The sequence below is a fragment of the Akanthomyces muscarius genome, chromosome 2 (genome assembly GCF_028009165.1).
Source record: "Akanthomyces muscarius strain Ve6 chromosome 2, whole genome shotgun sequence".
NCBI lineage: Eukaryota > Fungi > Ascomycota > Sordariomycetes > Hypocreales > Cordycipitaceae > Akanthomyces > Akanthomyces muscarius.
This window is the reverse complement of record NC_079242.1, coordinates 4,592,353-4,617,193: the sequence shown is the minus strand read 5'-3', so window position 1 is coordinate 4,617,193 and position 24,841 is coordinate 4,592,353. Positions and strand designations below refer to the sequence as shown.

The 24,841-nt window shown below is 55.8% G+C and overlaps 10 protein-coding genes across 10 annotated transcripts; 7 read left to right on the top strand and 3 right to left on the bottom strand.

Annotated features, from left to right (window-relative positions):
• Positions 1-338: 338 nt before the first annotated feature.
• On the top strand, positions 339-1,134 carry LMH87_004661 (uncharacterized protein; the record flags this gene model as incomplete). The annotated part of the gene is made up of 2 exons (XM_056195918.1): positions 339-515; positions 601-1,134. 2 exons carry the CDS (start codon positions 339-341, stop codon positions 1,132-1,134), a joined length of 711 nt encoding a protein of 236 aa, XP_056049499.1.
• Positions 1,135-1,709: 575 nt separating this feature from the next.
• LMH87_004660 (uncharacterized protein) lies at positions 1,710-2,927 on the bottom strand (the record flags this gene model as incomplete). The annotated part of the gene is made up of 4 exons (XM_056195917.1): positions 1,710-2,360; positions 2,436-2,559; positions 2,642-2,691; positions 2,760-2,927. 4 exons carry the CDS (start codon positions 2,925-2,927, stop codon positions 1,710-1,712), a joined length of 993 nt encoding a protein of 330 aa, XP_056049498.1.
• Positions 2,928-3,672: 745 nt separating this feature from the next.
• On the top strand, positions 3,673-4,827 carry LMH87_004659 (uncharacterized protein; the record flags this gene model as incomplete). The annotated part of the gene is made up of 1 exon (XM_056195916.1): positions 3,673-4,827. The coding sequence occupies one exon, from the start codon at positions 3,673-3,675 to the stop codon at positions 4,825-4,827; it is 1,155 nt and encodes a 384-aa protein (XP_056049497.1).
• A 643-nt stretch (positions 4,828-5,470) lies between these two features.
• LMH87_004658 (uncharacterized protein) lies at positions 5,471-8,189 on the bottom strand (the record flags this gene model as incomplete). The annotated part of the gene is made up of 2 exons (XM_056195915.1): positions 5,471-7,853; positions 7,966-8,189. 2 exons carry the CDS (start codon positions 8,187-8,189, stop codon positions 5,471-5,473), a joined length of 2,607 nt encoding a protein of 868 aa, XP_056049496.1.
• A 930-nt stretch (positions 8,190-9,119) lies between these two features.
• LMH87_004657 (uncharacterized protein) lies at positions 9,120-10,440 on the bottom strand (the record flags this gene model as incomplete). The annotated part of the gene is made up of 3 exons (XM_056195914.1): positions 9,120-10,054; positions 10,108-10,261; positions 10,342-10,440. 3 exons carry the CDS (start codon positions 10,438-10,440, stop codon positions 9,120-9,122), a joined length of 1,188 nt encoding a protein of 395 aa, XP_056049495.1.
• A 4,635-nt stretch (positions 10,441-15,075) lies between these two features.
• Positions 15,076-15,754, top strand: LMH87_004656 (uncharacterized protein; the record flags this gene model as incomplete). The annotated part of the gene is made up of 3 exons (XM_056195912.1): positions 15,076-15,108; positions 15,486-15,632; positions 15,731-15,754. The coding sequence occupies 3 exons, from the start codon at positions 15,076-15,078 to the stop codon at positions 15,752-15,754; spliced, it is 204 nt and encodes a 67-aa protein (XP_056049494.1).
• Positions 15,755-15,823: 69 nt separating this feature from the next.
• On the top strand, positions 15,824-16,751 carry LMH87_004655 (uncharacterized protein; the record flags this gene model as incomplete). The annotated part of the gene is made up of 2 exons (XM_056195911.1): positions 15,824-16,678; positions 16,737-16,751. 2 exons carry the CDS (start codon positions 15,824-15,826, stop codon positions 16,749-16,751), a joined length of 870 nt encoding a protein of 289 aa, XP_056049493.1.
• Positions 16,752-17,389: 638 nt separating this feature from the next.
• Positions 17,390-18,554, top strand: LMH87_004654 (uncharacterized protein; the record flags this gene model as incomplete). Its single annotated transcript, XM_056195910.1, has 2 exons — positions 17,390-17,597; positions 17,791-18,554. 2 exons carry the CDS (start codon positions 17,390-17,392, stop codon positions 18,552-18,554), a joined length of 972 nt encoding a protein of 323 aa, XP_056049492.1.
• A 680-nt stretch (positions 18,555-19,234) lies between these two features.
• LMH87_004653 (uncharacterized protein) lies at positions 19,235-21,423 on the top strand (the record flags this gene model as incomplete). Its single annotated transcript, XM_056195909.1, has 2 exons — positions 19,235-19,290; positions 19,371-21,423. The coding sequence occupies 2 exons, from the start codon at positions 19,235-19,237 to the stop codon at positions 21,421-21,423; spliced, it is 2,109 nt and encodes a 702-aa protein (XP_056049491.1).
• A 766-nt stretch (positions 21,424-22,189) lies between these two features.
• Positions 22,190-23,506, top strand: LMH87_004652 (uncharacterized protein; the record flags this gene model as incomplete). Its single annotated transcript, XM_056195908.1, has 3 exons — positions 22,190-22,288; positions 22,358-22,924; positions 22,988-23,506. The coding sequence occupies 3 exons, from the start codon at positions 22,190-22,192 to the stop codon at positions 23,504-23,506; spliced, it is 1,185 nt and encodes a 394-aa protein (XP_056049490.1).
• Positions 23,507-24,841: the final 1,335 nt, after the last annotated feature.

Sequence of the window (24,841 nt, the reverse complement as noted above, 5' to 3'; positions counted from 1 at the left end):
GTCTGCTAAGCTGTGGTTCAAGGTACCATGGAACTTGGGTTGGTTTTTCTGGAAACGGATAAAAACCTCTTCAAGTGTGTATTTGAACCCCCGATCGCTATTTTCATCGTTTTCAGCACCTTCTCTATCCCATCCCTCGAGATCTCGCCACCACCCATCTACCGGTCAGTGCCGTCGCCAACGCACCACCACTTCTGCCCCGCCGCGTCTCACAGCTGTTGCTCCACACCCTCCTCCTACATTCGCGAACCCTCCGTCTTCTTCAACGAAAACATTGGGCGACATGGGCTCGCCAACTTGAAGAAGAAAACCTCCGGAAAAAGCCCCTCCTCCACGCCATGGACGACAGCGAGGACGGCCAGCGCCGCATCGAACTCGCGTCCCCCAAAGATTTCGCCTTTCTCATCGCAAACGTCCGCGCCGCGGCCGCCGAGCACCTGCACGCCGCGTTCCCGCCCCAGAGCGACGGCGGCGAGGACGAGCTGCGCAACGAGATTGAGGCCATTGTCGACGATGTTTGTCTTCTCTCCCGTCCCTTGGACCAGGGCGGGGCCCCGCCCGCAGTGTTTCTTTTTATACTGACCCGGTCGACGACACCAGTACATTGATCGCACATTCACCCTCGCCGCGCCCAACCTCTCCATCAACGGCCTCCCCGTCGACCCCGCCGACTTCTTCAAGCCCGCCTCCAGATCCAGCGGTCGCAAGTCCTCCATCCCGCCGGTGGCCCCCGACGACAGCATCGCCTACGAGCCGTTCGACGCCGACAAGCGCCAGCGCGTCGCCGAGCTCGTCTCGCAGGAGGAGCAGCTGCTCGAGCAGGTCGCCGCCATGAAGCGCGCCGTGCCCGCCGATGTGGCGGCCGCCATGGCCGCGCAGCTCGACGCCGCGGCCGCGCGCGACGAGGCCCAGCTGCAGCGCGGGCTGGAGGCGGCGACGCGGCGCCGGCGGGAGGATGCCGGCCAAGGGGAGGACGCGCTGCTGCTGCGGTCGCTGGAGAGGCAGGAGGGCGTCGAGGAGCGCTTTCGCGGCGCCGTCGGCGCGCTGGGCAGGCTCAAGAGGGACATGCCGAGCGTCGTGGCCAAGATGGAGCGCGCGCGCGTGGCGGGCGAGTATGTGCGCGATGGGCGGTGATGCTGTGCCTTTGCGACGGGCTTTCTCACGACACTATGATAGGATGGTTTCTTTTTTTTCTTCGGTAGTTACGGCGCATCGGTTGGAACAAGCGGCTTCGGGGAACAGCCTGCTTCTGGCGTTGTACTCATTTTGCGATATTTCAACACAATGTAAATAGACAAATACCATAATTTCAATTTCCAAGGACTTAATCTCGAAACTGTCCCGTTCTGTATTCTGCCAAAGACAAAGCTTCTAAATGCCAAAACAGTACAATCCCTATCCCGTTCTATCGTGTTTTGTGGTTAATTGTTGAAATATTCTTCTACTTCCATCCCTGTCTCCTTGCTTAGCAAGGGACAAGTTTGGGAACTGGAGCGGAAACAGAGTACCCCTGCTTCTTTTTTTCTTCTTGTGGTGTACCGACCCGGGATTGCCCAATCTAACCCCTTCAAAATGTCTGCACACAAAACACCTCGCCAACTAAACACAACTTCATTACCACTGCTCGCTAAGCCCACAAACATTCAACAACTCCGTCCTAATGCCAGTTGATCCATGGAAACTCAAGATGCTGCGCTGTCACTGCACATTTAGGCAGTCGCAGCGGCAGCAGCTGTGTTCTCCTCCTCGGCGGGGACGACGGCGGCAGCCTTCTCGTTCTCGGCAGGCTTGGTGACGGAGGAGGGCTCGTTGGTGACGGCGGCCTGCTCCCACTTGGCGGGGCGAGCCCACTCGGGGTCCTTCCAGGGGCCGGCGTCGGCGTTCTCGCAGCCGCCGGGGCACTCGCAGGTGCCGCCAAACTCCTTGGGCAGGGACTCGGCGGGGACGTGCTTGAGCAGCTCGCTCTTGTAGCCGCCGCCAAGGATGTGAATCTTCTTGACGGTGACGGGGTCCAGCCAGCCCTTGACGACGCTCCAGACGGTCGAGAAGCCCCAGGGGGCGTTGATGAGGAACAGCTTGCCCAGGCGCTCGGGGTAGTAGTTTTGCGAGATGACCGAGGCCTGCTTGACGTACGAGTAGACCGAGGGGACCTTGGTCAGGGTGACGCCCTTGAGGTCCATGACGGTGCAGCAAGTCTCGACGAGGTTATCGACCTTGCGGGAGCAGGCAGGCAGGCGGGGGTCGGAGAGGCGCTCGTATTCGACAGCCAGGTTGTGAAGCATGCGCTCGCTGGTAGTGATCTTGTACATGGCAGTCAGGTCGATGCCGCCGAGCGTTTCAATGTAGATGGGGCGGCCGTCCTGGGAAATGGTTAGTCTTTATTCATCACGCCGCCATTTGAAGCAAGGCAGCGAGCGGCCAAGCAAATGACATACATTATCAGTCTTGTGGTAGAACTGTCTGTAGTATTTTTGAATCTCGGGCTTCTCGGGGTAGTCCCAGGTAGCAATGGTGTTGTCGAGATCGGTCTCCTTTCGCCACTTTTCCGTGTCGACAAACCTTGGGTTGGAACGTCAGCAACAGCCATCGCAACTAGCCAGGGTCCGAGCTGAACGGAAGAGCTGGACATGGGAAAACTTACATCTGCTTGGCGAGGGCGACATCAAACTTGCGAGCGCGGAGGAAGCGCAGCTGAAGAGAATTATTAGAACCTGATTCCGGGTCGCCGTAATCAATACGTCATAAACATGTATACATACCAAAGTCAGCGTGTCGAGACGTTCCGTGAGGCCCTCAGCCTCGAGCATCATGCGCAGCTGGTGCACCTGAGCAATCTGGGCCTCGGTGAGGTGACCGGCGTGGCCATTTTGAGGCTCCTTGGCCTCGTAGGGGAAGTCGTAGTGGTCGTATTTGGCGTCGATATCCATGGTGGGGGATTTGACAAGGGATGGAGAGGAAGAGAAATCGAGGGGTATTTATGCACAGGGACAAGAGGGAGGGAGGAGATCAAGGAGGAAAAGCCAAGAGGACGGTCGATGGCTTGAAGGAAAAAAGGACGAGGCGTGTTCCAAAAGAAGAGGTTTTGGAAACGAAGAAGAGAAGGATTGAGGAATCGAAAAGGAGATTTGGAGACGAGGCGGAGCGAGACGAGACGACCAGCCTGGCTGTTTGGTGTAATTAACGTGCCTAATAATTATTCGGCGGCCCCACGACGCCAGCAGGGACCATGTCGACCGCATGAGCCCAATGTGGACTAGTTGATTGGAGAGGCCTCGTTGTTGGGGAAGCGGTGAGTCACGTGCCAGGTCACGAGCAAGCGATTTGCCCAAGCCTACCACTCAGCGCCACTGACACTGTAGATAATCCCAGCAACCAAGCTAGCAAGCCCACTGGAGCTACATACCAAACCCGGCAAAGCTCCAATCAAGCTTCAATCTACCAGGGCCCAAGAAAAAAAAAAGGGTTTCGCAGCATCAATTGCTCCCATTATACAGGTTAGATCCTCTTGAGCCTACGGCCTCCTGCACCGCCGCCCCATGGTGTCCAGTCACCGCCATGAGATCCTCTCCCCAGCGCATCTCTCTCCATCATGTCGCCCGCCACATCCATAGCAGCAACGTAGTGCTGCCCCGCCGGCCGACCAGGTGCTTCCATCAGACGACGCCCGTCTGCATGCCTCGCAAGCGCAGCTTCTTTACCTCGAATCCATACCTCTCCCAAGCAAGTGACGAATCCAAAGACCCGTCGTCTTCTTCTGCCGCAGCGGCCGACACAACCCCGACCAAGCGCAAACCCGCCCGCACCGCAACCACCAAGAACTCGCTCCGGCGCGTCGCCATCATTGCCCAGCAGCCCAAGCGCAGCAGTCCGAGCAGCCAAGCCATCACTCCCTCCGCCGCCGCCCCCGCCACAGGCGACCCCTCCACCGTCGTCAGCGCCGTCTGCATCGCCGAGGGCTTCCACATGCCGACGGTCCTCGAGATCCTCTCCTCGCACGGCTTCTCGATCGACCCCGACGGCACCGGCTTCGACGCCAACGAGGTCGTCCACGCGCGCGCCGTCAACGGCGGCGACATCTTCGTCTTCCCCTCGGGCACGCTCGTGACGTGGTCCCTCCCGCCCGACGTCGTCGCGCGGCAGCTCCTGCGCGCCACCGAGGACCTGCACCCCCCGAACCTCCGCGAGGCCGAGGACCTCGACTTCACGACCGACCCGAGCCGCGAGGCCAGCGTCCTCAAGGGCGACCTCGTCGTGCTCGGCACGCGCCGCGAGCACGCGGCCGACGGCGGCGGCGACCGCCTCGACACCACGCTCGCCCAGATTGCCTTTTCCTCGGGCCTCGCGCGCAGCACCAAGCTCGCCGTGCTCGAGACGGCCCTCACCTCGTACTTTGAGAGCACGCGCGCCATCCCCGCGCTCCTCTCCCGCGGCGCCGGCGTCCCCCTCTCCCGCCGCTTCATCCTCCAGAAGACGGGCGAGCTCCTCAGCCTCCGCGCCCGCCTCAACCACTACTCGGAGCTCACCGACGCCCTCCCCGACATCTTCTGGGACAGCCGCTCCGAGCTCGGCCTCGAGGGCTACTACGAGCAGGTCGGCCGCGCCCTCGACGTCAACGTCCGCATCCGCGCCCTCAACCAGAAGATGGACTATGCAAACGAGATTGCCACGGTCCTCCGCGAGATGTCGAGCGAGCAGCACGGCACCAGGCTCGAGTGGATCATCATTGCGCTCATTGCCGTCGAGGTCATCTTTGAGGTCCGCAGGATCGTCCTCGAGAAGATGCTGGAAAGGGAGGAGGAGCGCAAGGCGCAAGCGGTCGTGGCGTGAGGAGTGTATATAAAGAAGCATACTTTTCGGCGTTTTGGATAGACTACTTTTCTTCTCGAATCTATGATACCCTACTCAATTTACGAATCTATAGAATCTTCACACCTCCCACAATCTTGACAGTTCCCAGGTCACTACAATTCACAAACGTGGAATGATTAGCAAGAGCTGAATTGGGCGACTTGATGCCTCCCTTCATCCATCTACTAACACGACATTACAACCACAAGATAAGAATTGGCGAAAAGCAAGCATCTGATTAACAAATCTCTCCGTCTCTCTCCCGGTAGCACCATCAGCTCATACAACGAAAGAAAAAGTAGAAAACGCCAGTCCAATCAACCATAGAATAAAATATCAAGATTATAAGAATATTTCTTCACCCGAGGTTGTTAATACGCCTGTTTTAATCCCCCTCCCTCGGTCCTTCCTTCGTTTCTTGCCAGTTCTCTTTTGTAGAAAAGTCAACATTGCAATATAGTATCACAAAAGAAAGCCCCATTCGAAATGCAAAAATAACTCTTTCCGTACAAGAAACATCACCCTAATCTCCATGGCCACTGACGAAGAAAAAGAAAACACAGTATCCATTTTTGTTACAATAAAAGTCTCGCATCAGCAGCGTAATTCTACCCTGAATTCATTATTGCGGCGGCTGCTGAGGCGCGGTACCAGGGATCGGAGGCACAGGCACAGGCGTAACCTTGTGCGGAGGCAGCACCGGGGTGCTGGCTCGCTGCGCCGTCGGCGTCTGCGGCTTCTGCTGGCTGGCGATGCGGTTCGCGCGGGCGGCAGCCAGCGCAGCATTCGAGTAGCTCCCCGGCTGAGCGCCAGCGGCGACGCGGGCCTTGGCCTGCTCCATGATGCGCTGTTGCTGCGCTTCTGAAATCACCGTGTGGTATCCGGTAAGACCCGGCGACTGGCTGTATCCAGGCTGATTCGCACCGGGGACGTATCGTGCTGCTTGACCAGGCGTGCCAGGCTGAGGGGTCGGGGTCGCGAAGCGCTGCTGAGTCTGCATGTTAGGAGACTGGCTGTACGTTTGTCTCTGCTGCTGGCCAGGGGGCGACATATGTCTCTGCTGCTGCGCGGGTGGGTGCTGAGCGTGTGGTTGGGGTGTTCCATTCGCATACCCTGCATAACTACCCGGTGTTGCGACGCTCTGAGGCTGCTGTGGCTGGTATTGGTGGTAGGCGGCCGCGTTGGGGGTGCCGGGCTGCGCCGATGGCGCCTGCGGAAACTGCTGTCGTTGTTGGTTTGCGTACTGGGGCATGTTCTGGTGCCCATATGGTGTCTGGGCTTTGGCCAGCTGCGTGGCGTACTGGTTGGCGGGATACCCATTTGGCCGCGTGTACTGATTAGGTTGCGGCGGGCGCGGCGGCTGCGGCGTCGCGTTGCGCTGTGGCTGGAAACCTGGCTGGGAGCCTGGGCGGTAGTATTGCTGCGGCTGCGGTGTGCGGCCCGGCGTGCCATATTGAGCAGCGGCCGGGTACTGGGTAGGATACTGGCCTCCAGCACTGGGTGTCCGCTGTGGTTGCTGGCGAGCAGTCTGGGCCGCTTGCTGCTGCTGCTGCTGTTGTTGCTGCTGTTGTTGGGCACGAAGGCGTGCTTGCACACCAGCTTCATCCTCTTCCATGGTACCATGATAGTCGTCTGTGTGGACCTGTATCTTGGTGCTGATGAGAAGATCATTCAACTGATCTCCATCGAGTTTGGCAACAGCAAAAGGCGGTAGTGTCTTGACGATAAGGGCGAGTTGGGACTTGAGGATCTCGTACGTGGCTACCTCGTCCTCGGTCGGCTCTGGACCCGAACTGGCCAGCATATCGCCAGTGACAGGGTCGCTAGACTGTCTGTTCTGCGAGTTGGGCAGGGTAAGATTACGGATGCGCTGGTAGGATGCTAGTGTCTCGATCAAGTCTGAGACCTCGCCGAGGATGTCATCGGTGTCTTTGTCCGCCTTGCTTCGAGTACCCATGAACTCGTCTAATGAGGGGTCAACGGCTGTCTCATCCCAGTGATCGATGGCATCCTGAAGGGCAGCCTCATCGATCTCATCAACGGTAGGGTTGGTCGTTGATTCTTTATTTTGCTTGTCTCCGTAGTAGTCGGCATCAAGCATTCGATCGAAGATTTGCTGACCCGAACGCTGCCACCAGATACGTCCAGCGACGCTGGAAGGCACTATGGCGGCGGAATCATCTTTGCAAGGGGCAAAGGTCGAAAAGGCGCCGCGGAACAGCGACTCGACTTCTGACATTTCAAGTTCACTCATAGACGGCTTCTTTCCAGCCAAGCTTTCGGCACGTTCGCGCTGTTTCGGCACCGCTTGGGACGAGGGAATGGCATTGCTATAGTCGAGGTAGTAACCCGACGACAGCTTCGTGTTAAAATAGCAATTCGTGCGGGCATTCGTCGGCTCGGGGTGGTAAAAGTCTATCGCGGTTCCCTTTGCTTGCGTCTTTGGTTGTTTCGGGGGGTTCAGAGGCGGCAAGGCGCGGTGAGATCCAAACAGCTCTCCAAGCGTCCGCGTGGGCATCTGCTGGTTTGATCTTGTAATGGTGGCGATGGACACGCCGGCTGGCAGAGCCACATCAGAAAAGTCGACATCCTCGGACGCAGGTAGACTAGAAAAAAGTCTTCTTTCTTGCGGCGCGAAGCCAACAATAGACAAAACCGACGAGCCATCTTGGAAGGCCTTTTCGGAGTCCTCCTGAGACTCCGCCTTGATCCGCGGGTATGCTTTCTCCTGCGCGGCGTACTTGAGAGCCTTGCGTTTGAATTCCCTCAAACGCACGGCTTCCTTTGGGTTCTCTTGTGCATCAAGATCTTTCAGGGCCTCATCGACGGCTGCGACGACGTCGGCGACGACCTCGTCAATGGTTTCGTACTTGTTGGCCGCAAACTTGTCGCTGATGGTGGACCGCGTCGGGGGTTCCGCGGATTTTTGGCGCTTGATTTGAGGTTCTTCGTCCGTGTTAGCTTCCGGCAGCACGCGCGTAAAGATAGCCTTGTCGTTATCGAGGCTGCAATGCAGATGTGGTTAGCCGCGATGGACAGCAAATGGAGAGGATGCCGTCGTCCAGGGAGGTGGTCTCCAGATACGGCGTCGCGTCGAGAAAATAAAATGCAACCTACCTAGCCAGGACCTGTTGGTAATATTTCAAAAGCTCTTCTGAGTTTTTGCCCACCCAGTTGTCGACTGCGGCCGTCGCCTCCTGCTGTTGGGCAGACACCTCGTCGCCCTCATCGTCGTCGCGTTTCCGCTTGCCGGGAAGGGACAGCTGGGGGCTATCGCTGGGGGTTTCGGGGGAGGCCGACACGCCGTTGGCAGGCGGCGGCAGGGGCGAAGGCTGCGCCATGTTTTTCGTTGGTCACGTCTCGCGATGGGCGATGCGGCCAAGGGTTGCTCTCGAAGCCGGCGTCGTCGCGATACGCGATTTCGTAGATTTTGGTCGAGCGAAGAAGTGGATTAGGGTGCGACGCCAAACCTTTTTCATCAGAGTCGCGCGCGTTGGCGGGCGAGATTCAATTCGCAGAGCAGCCAGAAAAAATATAGAATGCCAGTTGCATTTGATGGAATCGGAAATGGGACCGATTTTACCGAAAAGATTGGGACGAGCAAAGGATAAAACACAAGGTTGCCAGGAGCGGCGTCTCTCGATGGGGGAAGACTGTGTCTCGATGGGTAAGTATGGGCCAGAGGCTGCTAGCCAGCCGGCCAACCAGGCCGGCCCGTCAACTGCTCAGTGCTCACGCTGCCTAAAGGCTAAAATTGCCCCACGTGACTTGCTCTCTTCCCTTGCGCCCGCAGCGTTGCACCACCATGGAGGTGAGGATACGGCTTCCCTTGAATAATCATGTTGGGTATTTATTTCTGCTTGCTTTTCTTTTACTCCGGTTCCTGCCGAGATGCTGGCAATGGTTGGTGCTAAGCTAGCTCGTAGCGCTCTTGCTTGAATCGAGCCAACTCGGACCGTTAGCACTTAAATGGCAGCACATTGCAACATAAAGCACCTAGCTCCAAGTCTGTCTTGCTGCCTGTTGCACGTCCAGCTCACAACTCCACTGTTGCTACTTTTACTCTACCACAGCATTGCACTGGAATTTTGCAGCTCATTCATTACGCATATATTGAATCGGACTGTATTGAAGGTACCTTGTATGGTGTACTTGAAAGACTGTGAACAAACTGAGCAGTCAGACGCTATAGTCTCCTCCTTGCGCGTTCATTAGCGGACCAAATGGTCTGCATTACCTCTACTACTCGTGGTTTCGGCGTACAGAAACATTTACTTGGCCCTGGCGAGACCGACAGCACCCTTCTCGAGGTCGTAGACGCTGTAGTAGCGGCGGAGGAAGGCATCGCCGAGAATGGCGAGAGGACCAACGGGCTCAGGCATGTCGAGGGGAGTAAAGGTAGAGACGCAGCTGCCACCAAGCTCCAGGATGTAGTCGCTAGCGGGCAGGGTGTAGTTGGAGCCGGCCAGGGTAAAGGTGATATCGGGGAGCGAGTCGCGCTTCGCGCAGTCAATGGTGTACTGGCCACCGAAGCCCTTCTTGGCGCCAATCTCGGCGTTGAGGAGCTCGGCAAGGTCGGTGGGAAGAGTGTTCAGGGACGTGCCGGTGTCCAGGATGACACCAGTGTTCTCGAGCTCAGCAACCTCGTCGCCGAAAGCAATGGCGTCAAAGTCGACCTCCCAGTAAGCCTTGCGGCGGAGAGGAATGTACTCAATCTTGCCCGTGTAGTGATCCTTGTCGACACCGCCAAAAATGGCCTCGCTGCCCTCATCCTCCTTACCAAGGTAAAAGGCAAAGACAGCCTTGTCAATGAGCTTTTGGTTGATCATCTGGTAGAAGGGAGGGACCATCTTGTTGACGGAGATGGAGTCATAGCCAAGACCCAGAATACCGTCGAAGCGACCGAAAGCAAAAGCCAGGCCAGGCTCGTTAGTGGCCTCGGCAAAGTCGGTGTTCTTGATCTTGAGGTCACCAATGGTGACAACGTCGTTGGAGACGAAGCCAGTCAGGCTGCCAGAGCCGTAGTGGATCTCAAAATCGCTGCCGTTCTTCTTGTAAGTGGAAGACGAGGACGAGTCATATGTGGAGTGAAGGAAGCAAGCAATGCTGCTGCACGACTGAGAAGGAACCCAGAGGTTGGAGGAACCAGTGTCGAGGACAACCTTGAAGGTCTGGGGAGGAGTACCGATTTGGATCTCGGAGAAGTCTACGGAGCTGTTAAAATCGATCCAAATTTATGCAGCTTCGACAATTACTTACACTGAGCGTTGGCAAAGTTGGTGACAGGAACGGGGTGGCCGTCCTTGGACTCGGCAACCTGGTTGTTGAACATGATGTCGGCGCGGCTGGCAGGGCGGGCGCCAAGGTACTTCTGGCCAAGCTGGTGAGCCTGTGCCTCGAAAGAAGCACCAGTCTGCAAAATAGGACGTCAGTATTTCATCCAGAGAGCACATTTGATCGACGGGGATGTCGGGAGAGGGGAGAGCAACGCACCAGCTGCTCAGCAAGAGGGATCTTCTGGAGCTTCATCTTGTGAATTCCGGCCTGGGCGGAGCCGGCAAGGGCGGCCGCGGCGATCAAGGTGCTCTTCATGATGGGCGAGCTGTTCGTCGGACGACGAAAGAAAGCGATTCGACGGGTTTGTTTGTTGTATGCGTAGATAGGGCTCGATGCAGCGACCGAGGATGACGATGGAAAGAGAGGTATTTAAGAACTGTCCAAGCTGCCTTGTTGATTGAAGGTTGAAGGATGGATGGAGCATGACGCAGCTGGGGGGATGGGTGGGCCGGTGTCGTTATCGATGGTAGGCTGCTTGCGTCTCGTGCCCAAGGTGACGGGGGGGGCTGGCCGGAGCTTGCGTGCGCCACAGAGCTGCCTGCCAGTCTATTTAGCAGCTAGCTTGGCGGCGAATTGGTGCTTTTCGCCTCCAAAACAACAGAAACAACAGCGACAACAGAAGACCTGCAGCGGCCCGCTTCAGCGCTAGGCCTGATAGAAAGGCCGTCTGAGAGACAACCTAGGCAAAAGTGCCGCATTACTGCTCAGCCGACCACTGCAAAAACGATTGATGCATTGCTCTCTTCCGACTACACCTCCGCCGAGGTACTTTTGCCACCGCCCAAGTTCGCGTCACTGACGAGGTACCTTGCCTGAATGGGTAAGCTCTTCAGCCTTCAGCACGCCGCAGCCGCTCTCCCCTCTGAACTGCGACCTGCATACCCGGGTACCATGCCCAGGCACCGCCGCCAAAAAGATGGTGTCGTCGTCACTCCCCCTCCTCACAACCTAAGGCTGCCAGATCGTTCTGCCTACCTGACCCCGATCTCGAAGCCATCGCGAGGCGGGCATGACTGTCCATAATATTGAGACTTCCGAGCAGTGCTGCAGATAATCTGACGCACCCCGACCGCCGACCCTTCGGCGTTGGACAATGCCGTGACTGCAGAGGGCTCAGGCTGCAGAGAGGGCTACAGCCGACAGCGGCCTGCGGGCACTGAAACCGGGGGCTGTAGTGGGAGTGTTCCAGCAAGGTAACGCGACGGCCCTCTTACAGCTTGGCCGCGATGAGTACTGGTAGGTTCGGGGAATACCAAGCCTGAAAAGCTCGACCTCGCATGCACTTGGCGGCCAGAAAGGAAGCTACTTAAGACTCTATGCATGGTAGTCGTCTCCCGGACACGAGAAGCAACTCATGACTGCGTTCTAGCCGAGCATGTGCATCCGATAAGAGTTCTTTGAGAGACATCTCCAGGCGGCACAACGAGAGCAACCCCAGCTTTTTCTTCTCGGCTTGAACGAGTCTCATCATACTAAATAGTTGATAAACATGTAAGCTACGATGTGCAACAGACTGCAGACATGTAGCATCATGGTGTTATAGACGTAGCAAGTTGTTACCAGAGCGATGGGCAGGGAGCCCAGCTTTGGACGTCAGCCTCATCAAAAGCAACAACGGCGGCGCTTCCGCACAAGACGGCGACGCTAGTCTATCGGGAGAGGGCCAGCCGTGATGCGCTGGCCTGCAATGCAGCTGTCTGCTTTTCTTTTTTCTACGCGTTCCACATGTATGTACATGCGATGCTTCAGCCGAAACAACGGCTCGAGTAAGGAAGTGGAACATCATCAGGCCATGCGATGCAACGCTTCTTAGGCTGATGTGTGCCAGTTCGAATCGAGCTCTCGCCCGCATCTCTATCAGTGTGCGGCAACAGAAGAGAAAGCAAGACGAGAGAATATTCCCCCTATTTGTTGTAGCATTTCGAAGAGTGAGGAGTGTTGTATCGGTGAGAGGCATACATACTATCCAACAGCGCAGGCAGATCTCAGACGCGACATTGAGGCGTTGAGATCACGAACAAAGAAATTGTATTGGAAAGGAGATACTCGTGCGGCTTGTTCCAAAATTTGCTGTGGATCGTTTTGAGCCTCCTCTATTCGCCGTGTTGCTTCCTTTTTCCTCGCTTGACACCTCTACCGTGAGACGGGACGTCGGCGGCCGAAGGGCTATAGTAAATATACATAGTTACTGGACAGTAATTGCAATCAGCCTTGGCTATTTTGCTCTGTAGACTATTAGTACGTACTTCCTCTTCCTTCCGCAGTAATAATATTGTGAGGCAGTGCAGGCCATTCGTATTCACTCTGCCAAGGAACAAAGACAGAACAAGCCTCATCCCCCTTTGCTGTGATCCACCATCTGAATAGACGGCTCACCCGCCAGGGAAGGTCTACCTTTTTGGGTCAGACGCGACATTAATTACGATGGAATAAAAGACAAGACGGGGGGCACTGTTGGATCTATCCACGATTGGCCTCGCGTAAAATACAATGAGACTCGTGATTAATGCAATCGAGTCGAGCACAATCCGGCATATGCGGAAACAAGCAAGCGATTGTCAATCATCTCAGAGTCATTGTAGAACAGCTATTAGTCGGCCTGGCTGCCGAAAGATGGTAGTCTGCAGTGCATGCCACGCCCGCGACAAGTCGACGATGCTGCGGACGATAGTGTGAGATGCTATTTCGTCACAATTGCGCCCCTGTGTGGCAGGTACAAGATGAAGACGCGAGAGACACCCCGGGTGTCGACAAAGCGTACCAGTAGCGAGCAAAGTAAAGGTGTCTCAGGTCTGCGACATTGGTGCTGATAAAGGCAGTTTCGTGCCAGCGACAGGCGTTATCGAGAGCCCAGCCTGGGAGTACACAAGCACGGTAGGGGCACTGTGCGTATTTTTCGTGGAACTCTTTTTTTATGCCAATTAATGCAGGAGAAAATGGTACAACCATTATCAGTACAGCGTAGCTTGAGGTTGCATAAAACCGTCGATCGTGCACATCACTATGAAGCCCCAGCACCAGTAGCAATACTAAATGGTTCCCTTCATAAAACCCCGCGCACAGTTCCGCTGTATCGGGGGAGCGTGCAGCCCGATGCTGGTGGGAGAAACAAGCTTTTGTGCCTGAATAATTAGCGGGTGTGCTGATGGCCAGATAGTGCGTTTCAGAAAGCACAGGAAGTAGATGACAGGAAGCGTGCATCGGAAGAGGCGTTTTTTTTTTACAGCAGGATTTTCACGGACAGTTCGGCACAGTACAGTAAGATTGCTAAGATTGCGTGACGGGTAGGCAAACCAGGGCCTGGGACATGCAAACCGAGGGGTTGATGAGCATTATTTACTCCGTACAGGCTGGGCAACAAGACGAGCCAGCGCGTTATTACGCATGCGAACAGGGTCATTAAATTGATATTGCATAGCCGTGTGTTTGTTCGCAAATACTGAGTAGTACTGGTACGGACAGGCATGTTGGCACGGCGGGCGAATAGTGGTACTTTAGCGGTGTTGCTACGCGCTGGGTGTCACCGTGTGACACCGTGCCAAACTGGTTGCCCGTGCCGATCCCCGCCATGCAGACACATGTCCCAGGCTGGCGAGCAAATGCCCAACGCCAATGTTGGGACCCAGGCGCCACCGTATGATGTTTGGGGGGCTGTGCGATATATTCTCGAATACGGACAGCCAAGAGGACGAGGAATAAATAAGATCTGTTTTTAAAATTTTAGAATAATGGTATTGCGGGAGTGTATTATTAGCAAACGAGGCCGAGGGCGGAGCGTTGCAGCATTTAATTGCGGTGGAGCCGGTGGAAATGGCCAGTGCCTCCAGGGTGTGGTGGTGATTTGAGATGACTAGAAAGCGAAAAGCCGAAAGACAATGGCATTGGTAGATAGATGGGTAGCAAGCAAGTCGGTACATGTCAGGCTGTGCTGCTGACCTTTTGTGCTATTGGTACCTATGACTGATTACTGGCAAGAGATGGGTCTGTGTTAGTTGAGTCGCTTCGCGCCGTCGCGAGGCTAGTAAAGTGCGTAGTTGACACTGTGCTCGCGAGCATCGAGTCCACGCTACTTGTGATCAGCGCTGGCTCGGTATCTACGGCGGGCTAGGTAGTGGCAGCGGTCTGTACCTGAAGCCCAAGCCCAGTTGTTGATGGTGGTGTCACTGGTGGTGTGCACGACACGTCGCTTCTGATCGCTGGGCATTGAGTGTACCCAGTAGAGTACGCGGCCCATCCCCACCCTCTCCCGTCGACTAGCACCCCTTGCGGGGAGCGAAAGGATTCGAAAGGTAGAAAATACGCCGTAGTGAGGGAAAAAGAAACGCCGGATCGAAAGAAAGAAAAAACTTGGCTTGCTTTGGTTCCTGCATCCGCCATCTGGATATCGCGCTGTAGCGTGGTGCTTGTGTTGCTTAGTGCAAGTACGGAGTACATTGTGTTAAGCTGTAACAGCCGCTAAATCTCAGGTACATTTCGGGTCCGCTGGTGGCCGAGACCTTGCCAATCGCAGCCCCCGACCGTGACCAATTGGCGCGTGACATTCCAGCGGCCGCGACAGACATTGGCTGGCGTGCTTGGCCAGAGCCCCGTAGCGCATGTCAGGGGGGGCCAGCCACTGGGCGCTGGAGCTTTTGCTTCCAAGGCAGACTGCACAGCGCTGGCCAGGGGTCTCACAAACGCGCTGGAAACAATGCAATCTGGTGCCTGCACATGCTGCGATAGTGGTGCGAACTGCTCCATCCACACTGGAGGAGGCTCCGGAGCCTTGCTGGGGCCTTTGGGTGTTCTGGACTTGTCCGTGTATCCAGTTTTGCTAGTGCTGGTGCGCTGTTGGTGTTGCTCCCCGGTACTGTTCTCCCGCGTCGCCTGCAGCAGCGCACCCAAAAAGCCATGGACTGGTACCTGGACGGACCGCGCGGGCAGGTACCGGGACCTCCCCTTCACGTACCGTGCATCTCGCACTGTCCAATCTCAGCGTCGTTTTGGCGTGCTGGCCCCCCTGGCCCTTGCTTCTGGTACCTGCTCTAGTGCCTGTACCCACCCCCCTCGAAAAATTGCCCTGCCTCTCCCACCGCGCCTCTGCCGCCCACCCCCCATCGCCCGCTCGCTCACATCGTCCCCTTTCAACAAAACAACCAAACGCCCTCAGGTCACTCGTTCTCCGTTCCAGCGCTCGCCTTCCCCGTTGTCAATGTCGCTCACTTCTTTTCTTTGATCCATCACTCTTTGTTCAACTGGGTCATTCCTCTCTTCTTCTGTCTAACCTGTTTCTTCTTTTTGACTTGTCGTCATTTCGACAGTTTTTTTCTCCTTCCGACATCCTGTTCGACGCTGTCACCCCCTTTTTCCGCTCTTCGACGATAGTCTTCGACAGTTGTTCTCCAAAGCAACAACGAAAGCAGGAGGCATCTTTGGCAGACACCAAGGTCCCGCAAACATCCCGAAACGTACGGCCGCCTCAGTATTTTCTGTGTATCCGTCGCTTGCACCCCGACAGAGCTTGACTTCACTCTCCACGCTTTCATTGATCGTGATCTCTGATCAGGCCAACCACGACGCGGCATCTTGAACTCACTTTGCCCTCCTGCCCTTGAGCGGCCGCCTTCCTCTCGCACATTGCTCCTTCGCGTTCGACAAGATGAAGTCGTCGTTCACCGTTGCCCTACCCGCCATGGCTGCCGTTGGCGCCTTCGCCAACGCCCACTCCAACTTTCACCATGTTCGCGCCCCCATGCCTGCTGAAACAGGCATGCCCCGAACTGGTGTAGCCACGGTCCAGGGCTGCTTTTCAAACGTAGGCAACATGACCGCCGTGACGGTCGACCCCACGTTTCTCTCCAGCGGCAAGTGCGGCGAGGCTTGCAAAGGTCTCGACAAACCGGTTTGTGCTATTGGGCCTCAGAAATGCTACTGCGGTGACGTCTACCCAGCCAAGAACGACGCAATTGATTCGTCAAAGTGCGACTACCCGTGCAATGGTTTCGATAAGGAGATGTGCGGTGGTATCACAGATGCCTACTCGATTTACAACCTAGGCAGCAACTTGTCTCCCGGCTACTACCCCGATTCTTCCTCCGCTTCATCATCCGCTTCCTCGGCCTCTTCGACAGCTACGCAGAGCAGTTCCTCGGCAGCATCGTCGTCCACTGCTGCAGTCTCGAGCTCACCGAGCGCAGACACTAAAAAGCCTGAGAAATCCAGCGGTGGTCCCAACACAGCTGCTATTGCAGCTGGTGTAGTCGTTGGTGTTGTGGTCGCTGCTGCCATCATCGGTGCCATCATCTTCTTCATCCGCCGAAAGCGCAACGCCGAAATCGAAGAGGAGCACCGCCGCAATGCCGCTGTCAATGCCTTCATCAGCGGATCCAAGCCTCCCAGCACCTCTGGCGGCATTTCCATCACCGACTCGCGTCTTGACCCTTCCCTGGCTCACCGTCGTCTGAGCGATGGCAGCATAGCCGATAACCAGGATTACTCTCGCAAAATCCTCAGGGTACGTTGCCTCAAGTCTAAACCGCCACCTGCGTTGCTAACAAAGCTTTTCTCAACAGGTCACCAACGCATAAGCTCACCCTTGTAACGTCACTACGAGCAGATGCCTCCGATATAATACCTCAACCTCTCTTCTTTTCAATTTTGTCACTGGCATTCACGGCGTTTAAAGGTTTTGCTGCTTATGCCCATTGGTGGATCCAATGGTCGATGATCAGGCGGCGTTTCGTCACTCCTTACAATTTTGCTTATCTTTTTTAACTGTTTTTGCCACTTCACTATGACGACGTGGAGATAGGCTCGTGCCATTGTGGAAGCGACTGGTACAGTGCCAGCGAGCTTGGTACGTTGGGATATAGAAAAAGCCAGAAGCGCGAACCCGTCGTCGCATGTCCGATTTGGTGCCTCAGTACCTCATCTCTGTTCTTCCTCATGGTCTGAGTTTAGTTTGCTTTTTTTGTGTTTTCTAGCATGGTGCGATGGGAACCTGTGGGATGTATCTAGCAACTACGCGAGAGAAATAGAAGACGAATATAACGCAGCATACCTGCCCGTCTGGCTCTGAATTTCAACCACAGTGACAAGAATAGCACACTTCTTCTTGTTCTTCTTACTCATCTTGCTTTATGCCTACGTCCTTGATGCGATTGTGCTGACGGGGCGCGAGGCGCTACACTATCGAGCGGCTGCAAACACACACTCAACAACCACCATGGCGGCGCTAGGTCCGAACTTTGTCAAGCCTCTCGAAAACTTGCAGGTGACAGGATGCAAACTATTCAAATCGTACACTTCTCTCTCCGTTCCGGTTTCTATATTCTTCTCCCCTGGAAACTGCCAGCCACTTGCGCGCCCGCGTATCAGGACTGTCAGCGCTCGTTATGAAGCCTACTTCCGCAGCCCTTCTGCTGGCCATAGCGGTACTTGGTAAATGCGACAGCCAGGATTCCAGTGCTTTTACCAGTGTTACATCCTCTATGAGTCCTCTCTTATCGACTCCCCGTCACGCAGGTACTGGTGAACTTGTTCCTGATAGTCCTACTAGCTCTACTGCTACAAGCCATAAACAAGCGCCTAGTCCATATTACCCGATCCCCGACACAACACGCACAGGAGCGGCTACACCGACTAGTACAGGCGCTGTGAGTCTAACATCGGCTCTGGACCTGTTGGAGGGAGCACGCCAACGGTGGCCCGGTCAATATGGCAATGCCACTGATGAGCAGATTGCGCAAAAGGAAAAAGAATTCGGCGGCGAGCTCCATCTGGACAAGGAGGGTAATCGTGTTCCTATTAGCTTCGGCATGGAGGCGCTCTTGACGCTCTTTGATGGAGCACCCGACGGCATGTTCATCTGGCCGCATCTCCCTGACAAGGGGAATCCGATCACGGACTCCCCCCACGATTTCAAGGACACCGAATGCACGGGGCTGGCCGTCGACCCATTTGAGGAGCGCCGCGCCTCGCGGCACCTCGAGTACATGTGCAATCGCTTTCAGCTGCCCAATAACAGCCTCTACGCGAGCACGTCGGGCAAGACGACCATCTACATGTGCCCGTACAAGGACCTCCGCAACTGCAGCTTGCCCCTGTGGCGGGCGGCGAGCGAGCACCTGGACCGCCAGTGCGGCCGCGGCCGCTCGGGCTACGTGCACCTGCGCAAGCTGCGCATCGGACGCGCCCCAGTCGACGGCGACCGCGTGATTATATGCGAGGGGCTCCATTACGCACCGCTGGACGAATACCGGATCAGCCAGAGGCCGGCGCTGGCGGATGGCATGCCGTATGAGGAGTGGCGGATCTTGAATCGGAGGAAGCAGATGAGGGAGGAACTTGTGCCCAAGGATATCAACGAGGGAAATGATGGTAATCCGTAGATGGGGCAGGATGGTTTGCTGGAGTGGATGGATGCCTTGTTCTCACTTACACGGAGGGCATCCACACAGAGGTCGTGATGGGAATGCGCCATGCTACATAGTATAGTGATAGACCGTATGTATACGTTATCGAACTCCGAACTTTCTAATTATACCGTCACCGACAATGTTTTTACTTTACTTTGGCACATGATAACAACTGGGTTCAACTAGGTCTTAGCATGTTGCCGCAAACCTTGAAGCACCTGTGCGCGTTCCTTCTCCCTTTACGTACAATTTGACTTAGACCAACGATACCTACCAAGAAAATGATTGCCCGAATATCAATCAACACATGAATTAGACAAACGATGAGTCCAAGGAGCTAGGACGGGAAGGAAATGCGCAAATAGTGCCGGTTAACATGTTGCAGGGTAGGACTGTTACGGATCACGTGACGCTCATAGTGAGAAGCTCGACAGCAACGCGTCGAGCAAAAAGCCATGTGCCATGCTCGTGCGATTACCAGTGAAATAATATCCGAGCTGCATGCACAAGCCGCGTCGAAACATATTCGATCCACTCGCCATAGAATCTTTGTTTTTCACCTCAGAGAAGTACTCGATATCGAAGCTTTCCTGAGCAAACACCTCATACGATCTTTCGTGCTGGGTCTGCGCGCTCAAGCAATTTGCTTCAGAATGACCTCTTCAACTGGTCCCCGTATACGACGCACCACACAAAATACTCTTCTCACGTAAGAAACGATCACCTACGATGTTTATAGCTGGTGCAATGCAGCCAGAAATACAATCGCTTACTTGTCGATAACAACAGATACAACCTCTCCCGACGGATACACGATGTCCAGACATACCCAACGCAGTCACCACAAGGAGCGACCGTTCTAATTTACGGCCACGAAACCGGCGTGACCGTAGTATGGCGTGGTGGTCGTCGCTTCAAACCCTCACAGAAACCGGAACCCGCAAAGCAGCACCAGAATGGAGGCTCTGCCGATGCCGGCGTCATGGTGATCGACTCGGACGACGAAGAGCCAGCCGCCAAGACAACGAGCGCCGCTGCGTTTGTGGACAAGCCCGAGTTTGAAGCCTCGACCGAAGAAGCGCCCTATCCCGAAATCATCCAGACCCTCGACCTCACGCTTGGCACGTCGGTGCTGCACGTGGCCGTCTTGCCCAACAGCCCTAACACGGCCGACGGCGCTGCCACGGGCGCTACCCTACTCGGCGACAAGCTCGTCTTTGCCGTGTCGTGTGCGAGCAACGATGCATACGTGATTGTGCTGCCGAGCACACCGCCATCCCCGGAGAGCAAGGCGCGCCCGGAGCTGCGCATCGATTTGTTGGCCGGGCAGGCTGGCTCCGGCGCATGGGGCGAGTCACTCATTGGGCTGGGAGGCCAGACGAGACCGAGCGACGGGCTGGCGGTTGCGCTCGCGAGAACCTCCTCGTCCGCACAGCCGGTCAGCCCGCCTCGTCTGATCGTGGCGGCACACTGCAAGCAGGCGTCTGGTGTTCTGCGGCTTTGGGACGTTGCGCTGGATGTGAAGTCAGGCCGACCGCTGGAACCTTTCCAGACAGAATACCTGCCCAATCCACTAAAGAGCATCTCCTTCAACCCTACCCACGGCACACAGCTCCTTACCGTATCCGTCACGGCTGCTACCCGAATCTACGACTACGCGGCCTCTTCTATACCCAACGACCCCGAGGCTACTGGCCCATTCCCCGGCCAGGGTTCGTGGCTTCTCTCTCTATATCAGCCATTCGCGAAGCCTTCGTCAGCAAGGAAGCCGATTTTGGATGCTGCGTGGATAGCAAGAGGCCAAGCAGTTTTCGTGCTGCTTGCTGATGGCATGTGGGGAATTTGGGATATTGATGGTGTGAGCCCGCTGTCTGCCGGTGCGGCCATGTCGACAAAACTCAAGTCTGGTGTTCGCGGCGCGGCTCTGACGGCCTTCAGCATATCGGGGTATGTCGAAGGCACAGGCTCTTTGCGCAGCATCGCCAACCAAAATAAGGAGACACAGCAGGGCGAGTTTGCACCCATGACACCGCACACCCGTAAGCAAGCTACTGCTTCGCTGAACTCTACAAACACACTGGAGAGGCTTGCTGCCATACATGGTGGAGTGCGAACGGCGGTCATTCCATCGCTCAAGAAGGCATCGCAGGATGAGGCCTTAGTTCTATGGGTTGGCGGTCTGGAGCATGTCTGCGTGGTGCCGCACGTCGCCCGGTTCTGGGATTCGCAGCTGAACAAGGGATCTGGTGGCGGTGTGAACCTGTTTAGCGGTGGCCTGCCCTCGAAAATGACTAAGCTTGCCGACTTGGCTACTGGCTTGCTAGGAGAGCCATGCTGTGGCGTCGACCTTATCCCGGCCCAGAGCTCTGGTGCGCTCGCTGATGGTGGCATGGCTGTAGAGGTAGTCATCCGTGGCGAATCGAGACTTGTTATTGCCCGGGACGGCGACGAAAGCGGGAGCAAGAAGCTCGCGCTGTATCGACCCAGACGCCTCTTCTCCAAGGAGCGCCCAAATGCCATCATCGTGCATGGGGAGAAGGACAAGGCCGCGCCGAAGCTGTCTTTTAACCTCAGTACAGCCAAGGCTGGTTCGCTGCGTCTCAGGTCGGCGGCCCCTGCCGACCAGGATCACGACATGGAAGTGGAATCTCCGACCGTTGCGTCGCGGAAGCGCGTTGGCTTTGACTTTGCCAACACGCTCAGCGCTGCAGCGGACGAGACGGCGGATATTTCGCGTGACGTGGAGGCTGAGATGCTGGGCATTATGGAAATTGACCAAGCATTGGAGTCGTTGAATGGGACGCCCACCAATGTCCGAAAGAGGGTGTTTTTTGACGAGTAATAAAATCGGCCCAAGGAACGCATATGGAAACGGCAGATACGTTGGGCGCCCAAAGAAATGTATGAATATTTTCAGGCGGTTAGTCAAAGGACAGCTGTACGATACCCCTTCGCCATTAAGAGAACAAATGAGACGCGGTCCAGGTGAAGTCGACGTGACTGATTGCATGCACTGTAGATGATTCCCTCCGCACGGCAAGGTGGAGCGCAAGGCGAGATCAATCCTTGACGCACTGTATTCCGAGCGGTATATAAATGAAATTTCTTCAATCACTGGAGCACGGGCTTTCTACGCGGTGGCATGAGGCAGTGGAAAGTAGAAGCTCGTTCCATACGCCATCAGCCTGACCTGGCAGCACAACTTGCCGTCCAAGCTATGAAGCCTCTTTTCAGACTGGCAGAGCTCTGGTATAGCAGGGCCTATTCATTCGTGTCGGCTTTGGCAAAGCTCCAGTGATACATTTCTGTAGATGGAGTATAACATAATCGGAAAGGAAAGTCTCTTTAATACTTTGAGCATACTGAGTAATTGTTTGTGAGTTGCTTCGAATGTGGCCATTAACGAGGGTCGCGAGAAAAGTGGAACCACTTAAAGCTGGTCCCCGCGACACGCGCACTACGCGTTACAACCTCTCGTTTGCAGGGCCGAGCTTCAGTTTTTCCGTGACTGCAATTCGATCAACAGACACCCTTCTCCCTGTTGGTTCTCTACATAGCATTCGATTTGGGACAACATTAGTGGAGGAACTCGGACACTCGACGCTATCATGGGTATCAAGCAGCTTTTCTCGATCATCAAGGAGGAAGCTCCCGATGCGATCAAGGAAGGCGAAATCAAGAACCATTTTGGTCGCAAAGTTGCTATTGTGCGTATCTATCACTTCTAACCTACCGACCTGAGATCTTGAAGCTAACCAGAACCTCTCCACGGGTAGGATGCGTCGATGAGCATCTACAGCTTCCTCATCGCCGTGCGCTCCGACGGCCAGCAGCTCATGAACGACACGGGCGAGACGACATCACATCTGATGGGCATGTTTTACCGCACGCTGCGCATGGTGGACAACGGCATCAAGCCTCTGTACGTTTTTGACGGCGCCCCGCCCAAGCTCAAGTCCGGCGAGCTGGCCAAGCGCTTCCAGCGCAAGCAGACGGCCCAGGAGGGCCTAGAGGAGGCCAAGGAGACGGGTACCGCCGAGGACGTCGAGAAGTTCTCGCGCCGCACCGTGCGCGTCACGCGCGAGCACAATGCCGAATGCCAGCGCCTGCTCAAGCTCATGGGCATCCCGTACATTATCGCGCCGACCGAGGCCGAGGCGCAGTGCGCGGTGCTGGCCAAGGCACAAAAGGTGTTTGCGGCGGCGAGCGAGGACATGGATACGCTGTGCTTCGACTCGCCGATTCTGCTGCGACATCTGACGTTTAGCGAGCAGCGCAAAGAGCCTATCCAAGAGATTCACCTGGACAAGGTGCTCGAGGGGTTGAACATGGAGCGAAAACAGGTACACTCATTCGCACTAGGTTCTCTTGATTTTTGTTGACCGTTGCTAACGTTTTGTGATTAGTTTGTCGACCTCTGCATTCTTCTCGGCTGCGATTATCTAGATCCGATCCCTAAAGTCGGCCCTACTACGGCCCTTAAGCTCATTCGCGAATACGGCACCCTCGAGAAAGTCGTCGAGGCCATGGAGAACGACTCGAAGAAAAAATATACCATCCCCGAGGACTGGCCGTACGAGGACGCGCGCGATCTCTTCTTCTCGCCCGACGTGCGCCCAGCTGACGACCCGCTGTGCGACGTCAAGTGGGACAAGCCCGACATGGATGGGCTGGTGCAGTTCCTGGTGACGGAAAAGGGCTTCTCGGAGGACCGTGTGCGCAGCGGCGGCGCGCGCCTGGAGAAGAACCTAAAGAGCTCGCAGCAGGCGCGCCTCGAGGGCTTCTTCAAGGTGATGCCCAAGACGGACGCGGAAAAGGCGGCGCACAAGCGCAAGCTGGACGAGAAGAATGAGGAGAAAAAGAAGAAGCAGAAGCAGGAGAAGAAGGACAAGGCGGCCACCAAGGGTAAGCCGCGAGGTGCCTGAGTGAGTCGTGGAGTAGAATTATTTGGTCATTTGTTGCTTTTCATGGGAAGTTTGGGATTTTGCTGTTCGGATAAACATGGCGTACAAGAGTTCGGAATCAGACAGCCGAGGGCATAGTCTGTCTGTAGCTTTGCATGAATGATTGTTTTAGTGAACTAGTTTTTCATTGCTTGCAATAACACGATGCAAGCGTCGTTCAGGTTGGTATACTGAAAGCATGTGGTGATGTCTGAAAACCACGTTACAGGCGTCCGCGGCCTGCCTTGTGATTCATGCTATTTCGCAATGTAGCGAATAGTATGGGAATCGGTAGTGCGAGAACCGCGATGCAGATGGAAGAATTCAACGGACCATCGCCGGGGTGCCATGGTGCAGCTGGGCTGTGAACCGGTCCGCAACCACTTGACTGGTATAGCTTCGGCCGGTAGAAAGTAACAAGTCACACAATCAGGTGCAATTTAGAACATCACCAGAAGTTGAACTCAGCGGCGTGCCCCCAATCTTGGCCCTCTTCGGCCCAGGGCATTGTACCGTGGTGGTGGGCGGCCGGTGCCGGCTTTTAGTGCGCATCACCCCCCGGAGCTCTCGGGTGGGTTACCGGACATGGTTTCCTAATCGGGCCGGTCAGGAGGACGGACCACTAGCCAGTTAGGTCTCGCAGAGTAAGGGCAAGAAGCCAGCCAGTAGTCTGTCCTGCATATTACATCTTACCACTGGCCAGCATTGTCCCTACATGTGCGTCGTCGTGTGTGTCCGCTGCGTGCGCAAAGCCTCGGCATGTGCCATGTGTGCTCCAGAAACCCACCCAGAGCACCGTGACGCGACACTAGCTTTTGGGCCCCGAACCCATATGCTGCAGCGGACGCTAACAGCGTGGGCCTGACCATCTGTCTTCACATGCCAGCAGAGCCGCAAGCTGCTTCCGGGGGACCTAGCGGTGACCGGCCGGCGCGCTGGACCACTCACAGCGGCCGGGTTACTACTGGATGCACCGCCATCAGGAATGGGCGCTGTCGCTCAAGTATGTGAGGAATGCGCCCGTCTTGACGCTTCGCCCAAAGCAGCCGGCTTGAGACGACTGCGGCCAATGGCTGTTCGTCAGAAGTTCTGGTGTCTCAGCTGCGAATAGTAAAATCTCATAAACCATCGAGAAAAGGCCGGCTCTCTCCGGGGTACGGAGAGATTTCCACCATGGGAACAAAGGACCTGCTGCGCACTAATAAGCTGGATGCGCCCGCTGGTTCCGTCATAGTGGCATGTGATTGACACGCGCAACCAACCTCGAGCTAAAAGCAATCCCTCCCCAAGCCGAGTTTCTGACCGTACTGGTGTGTA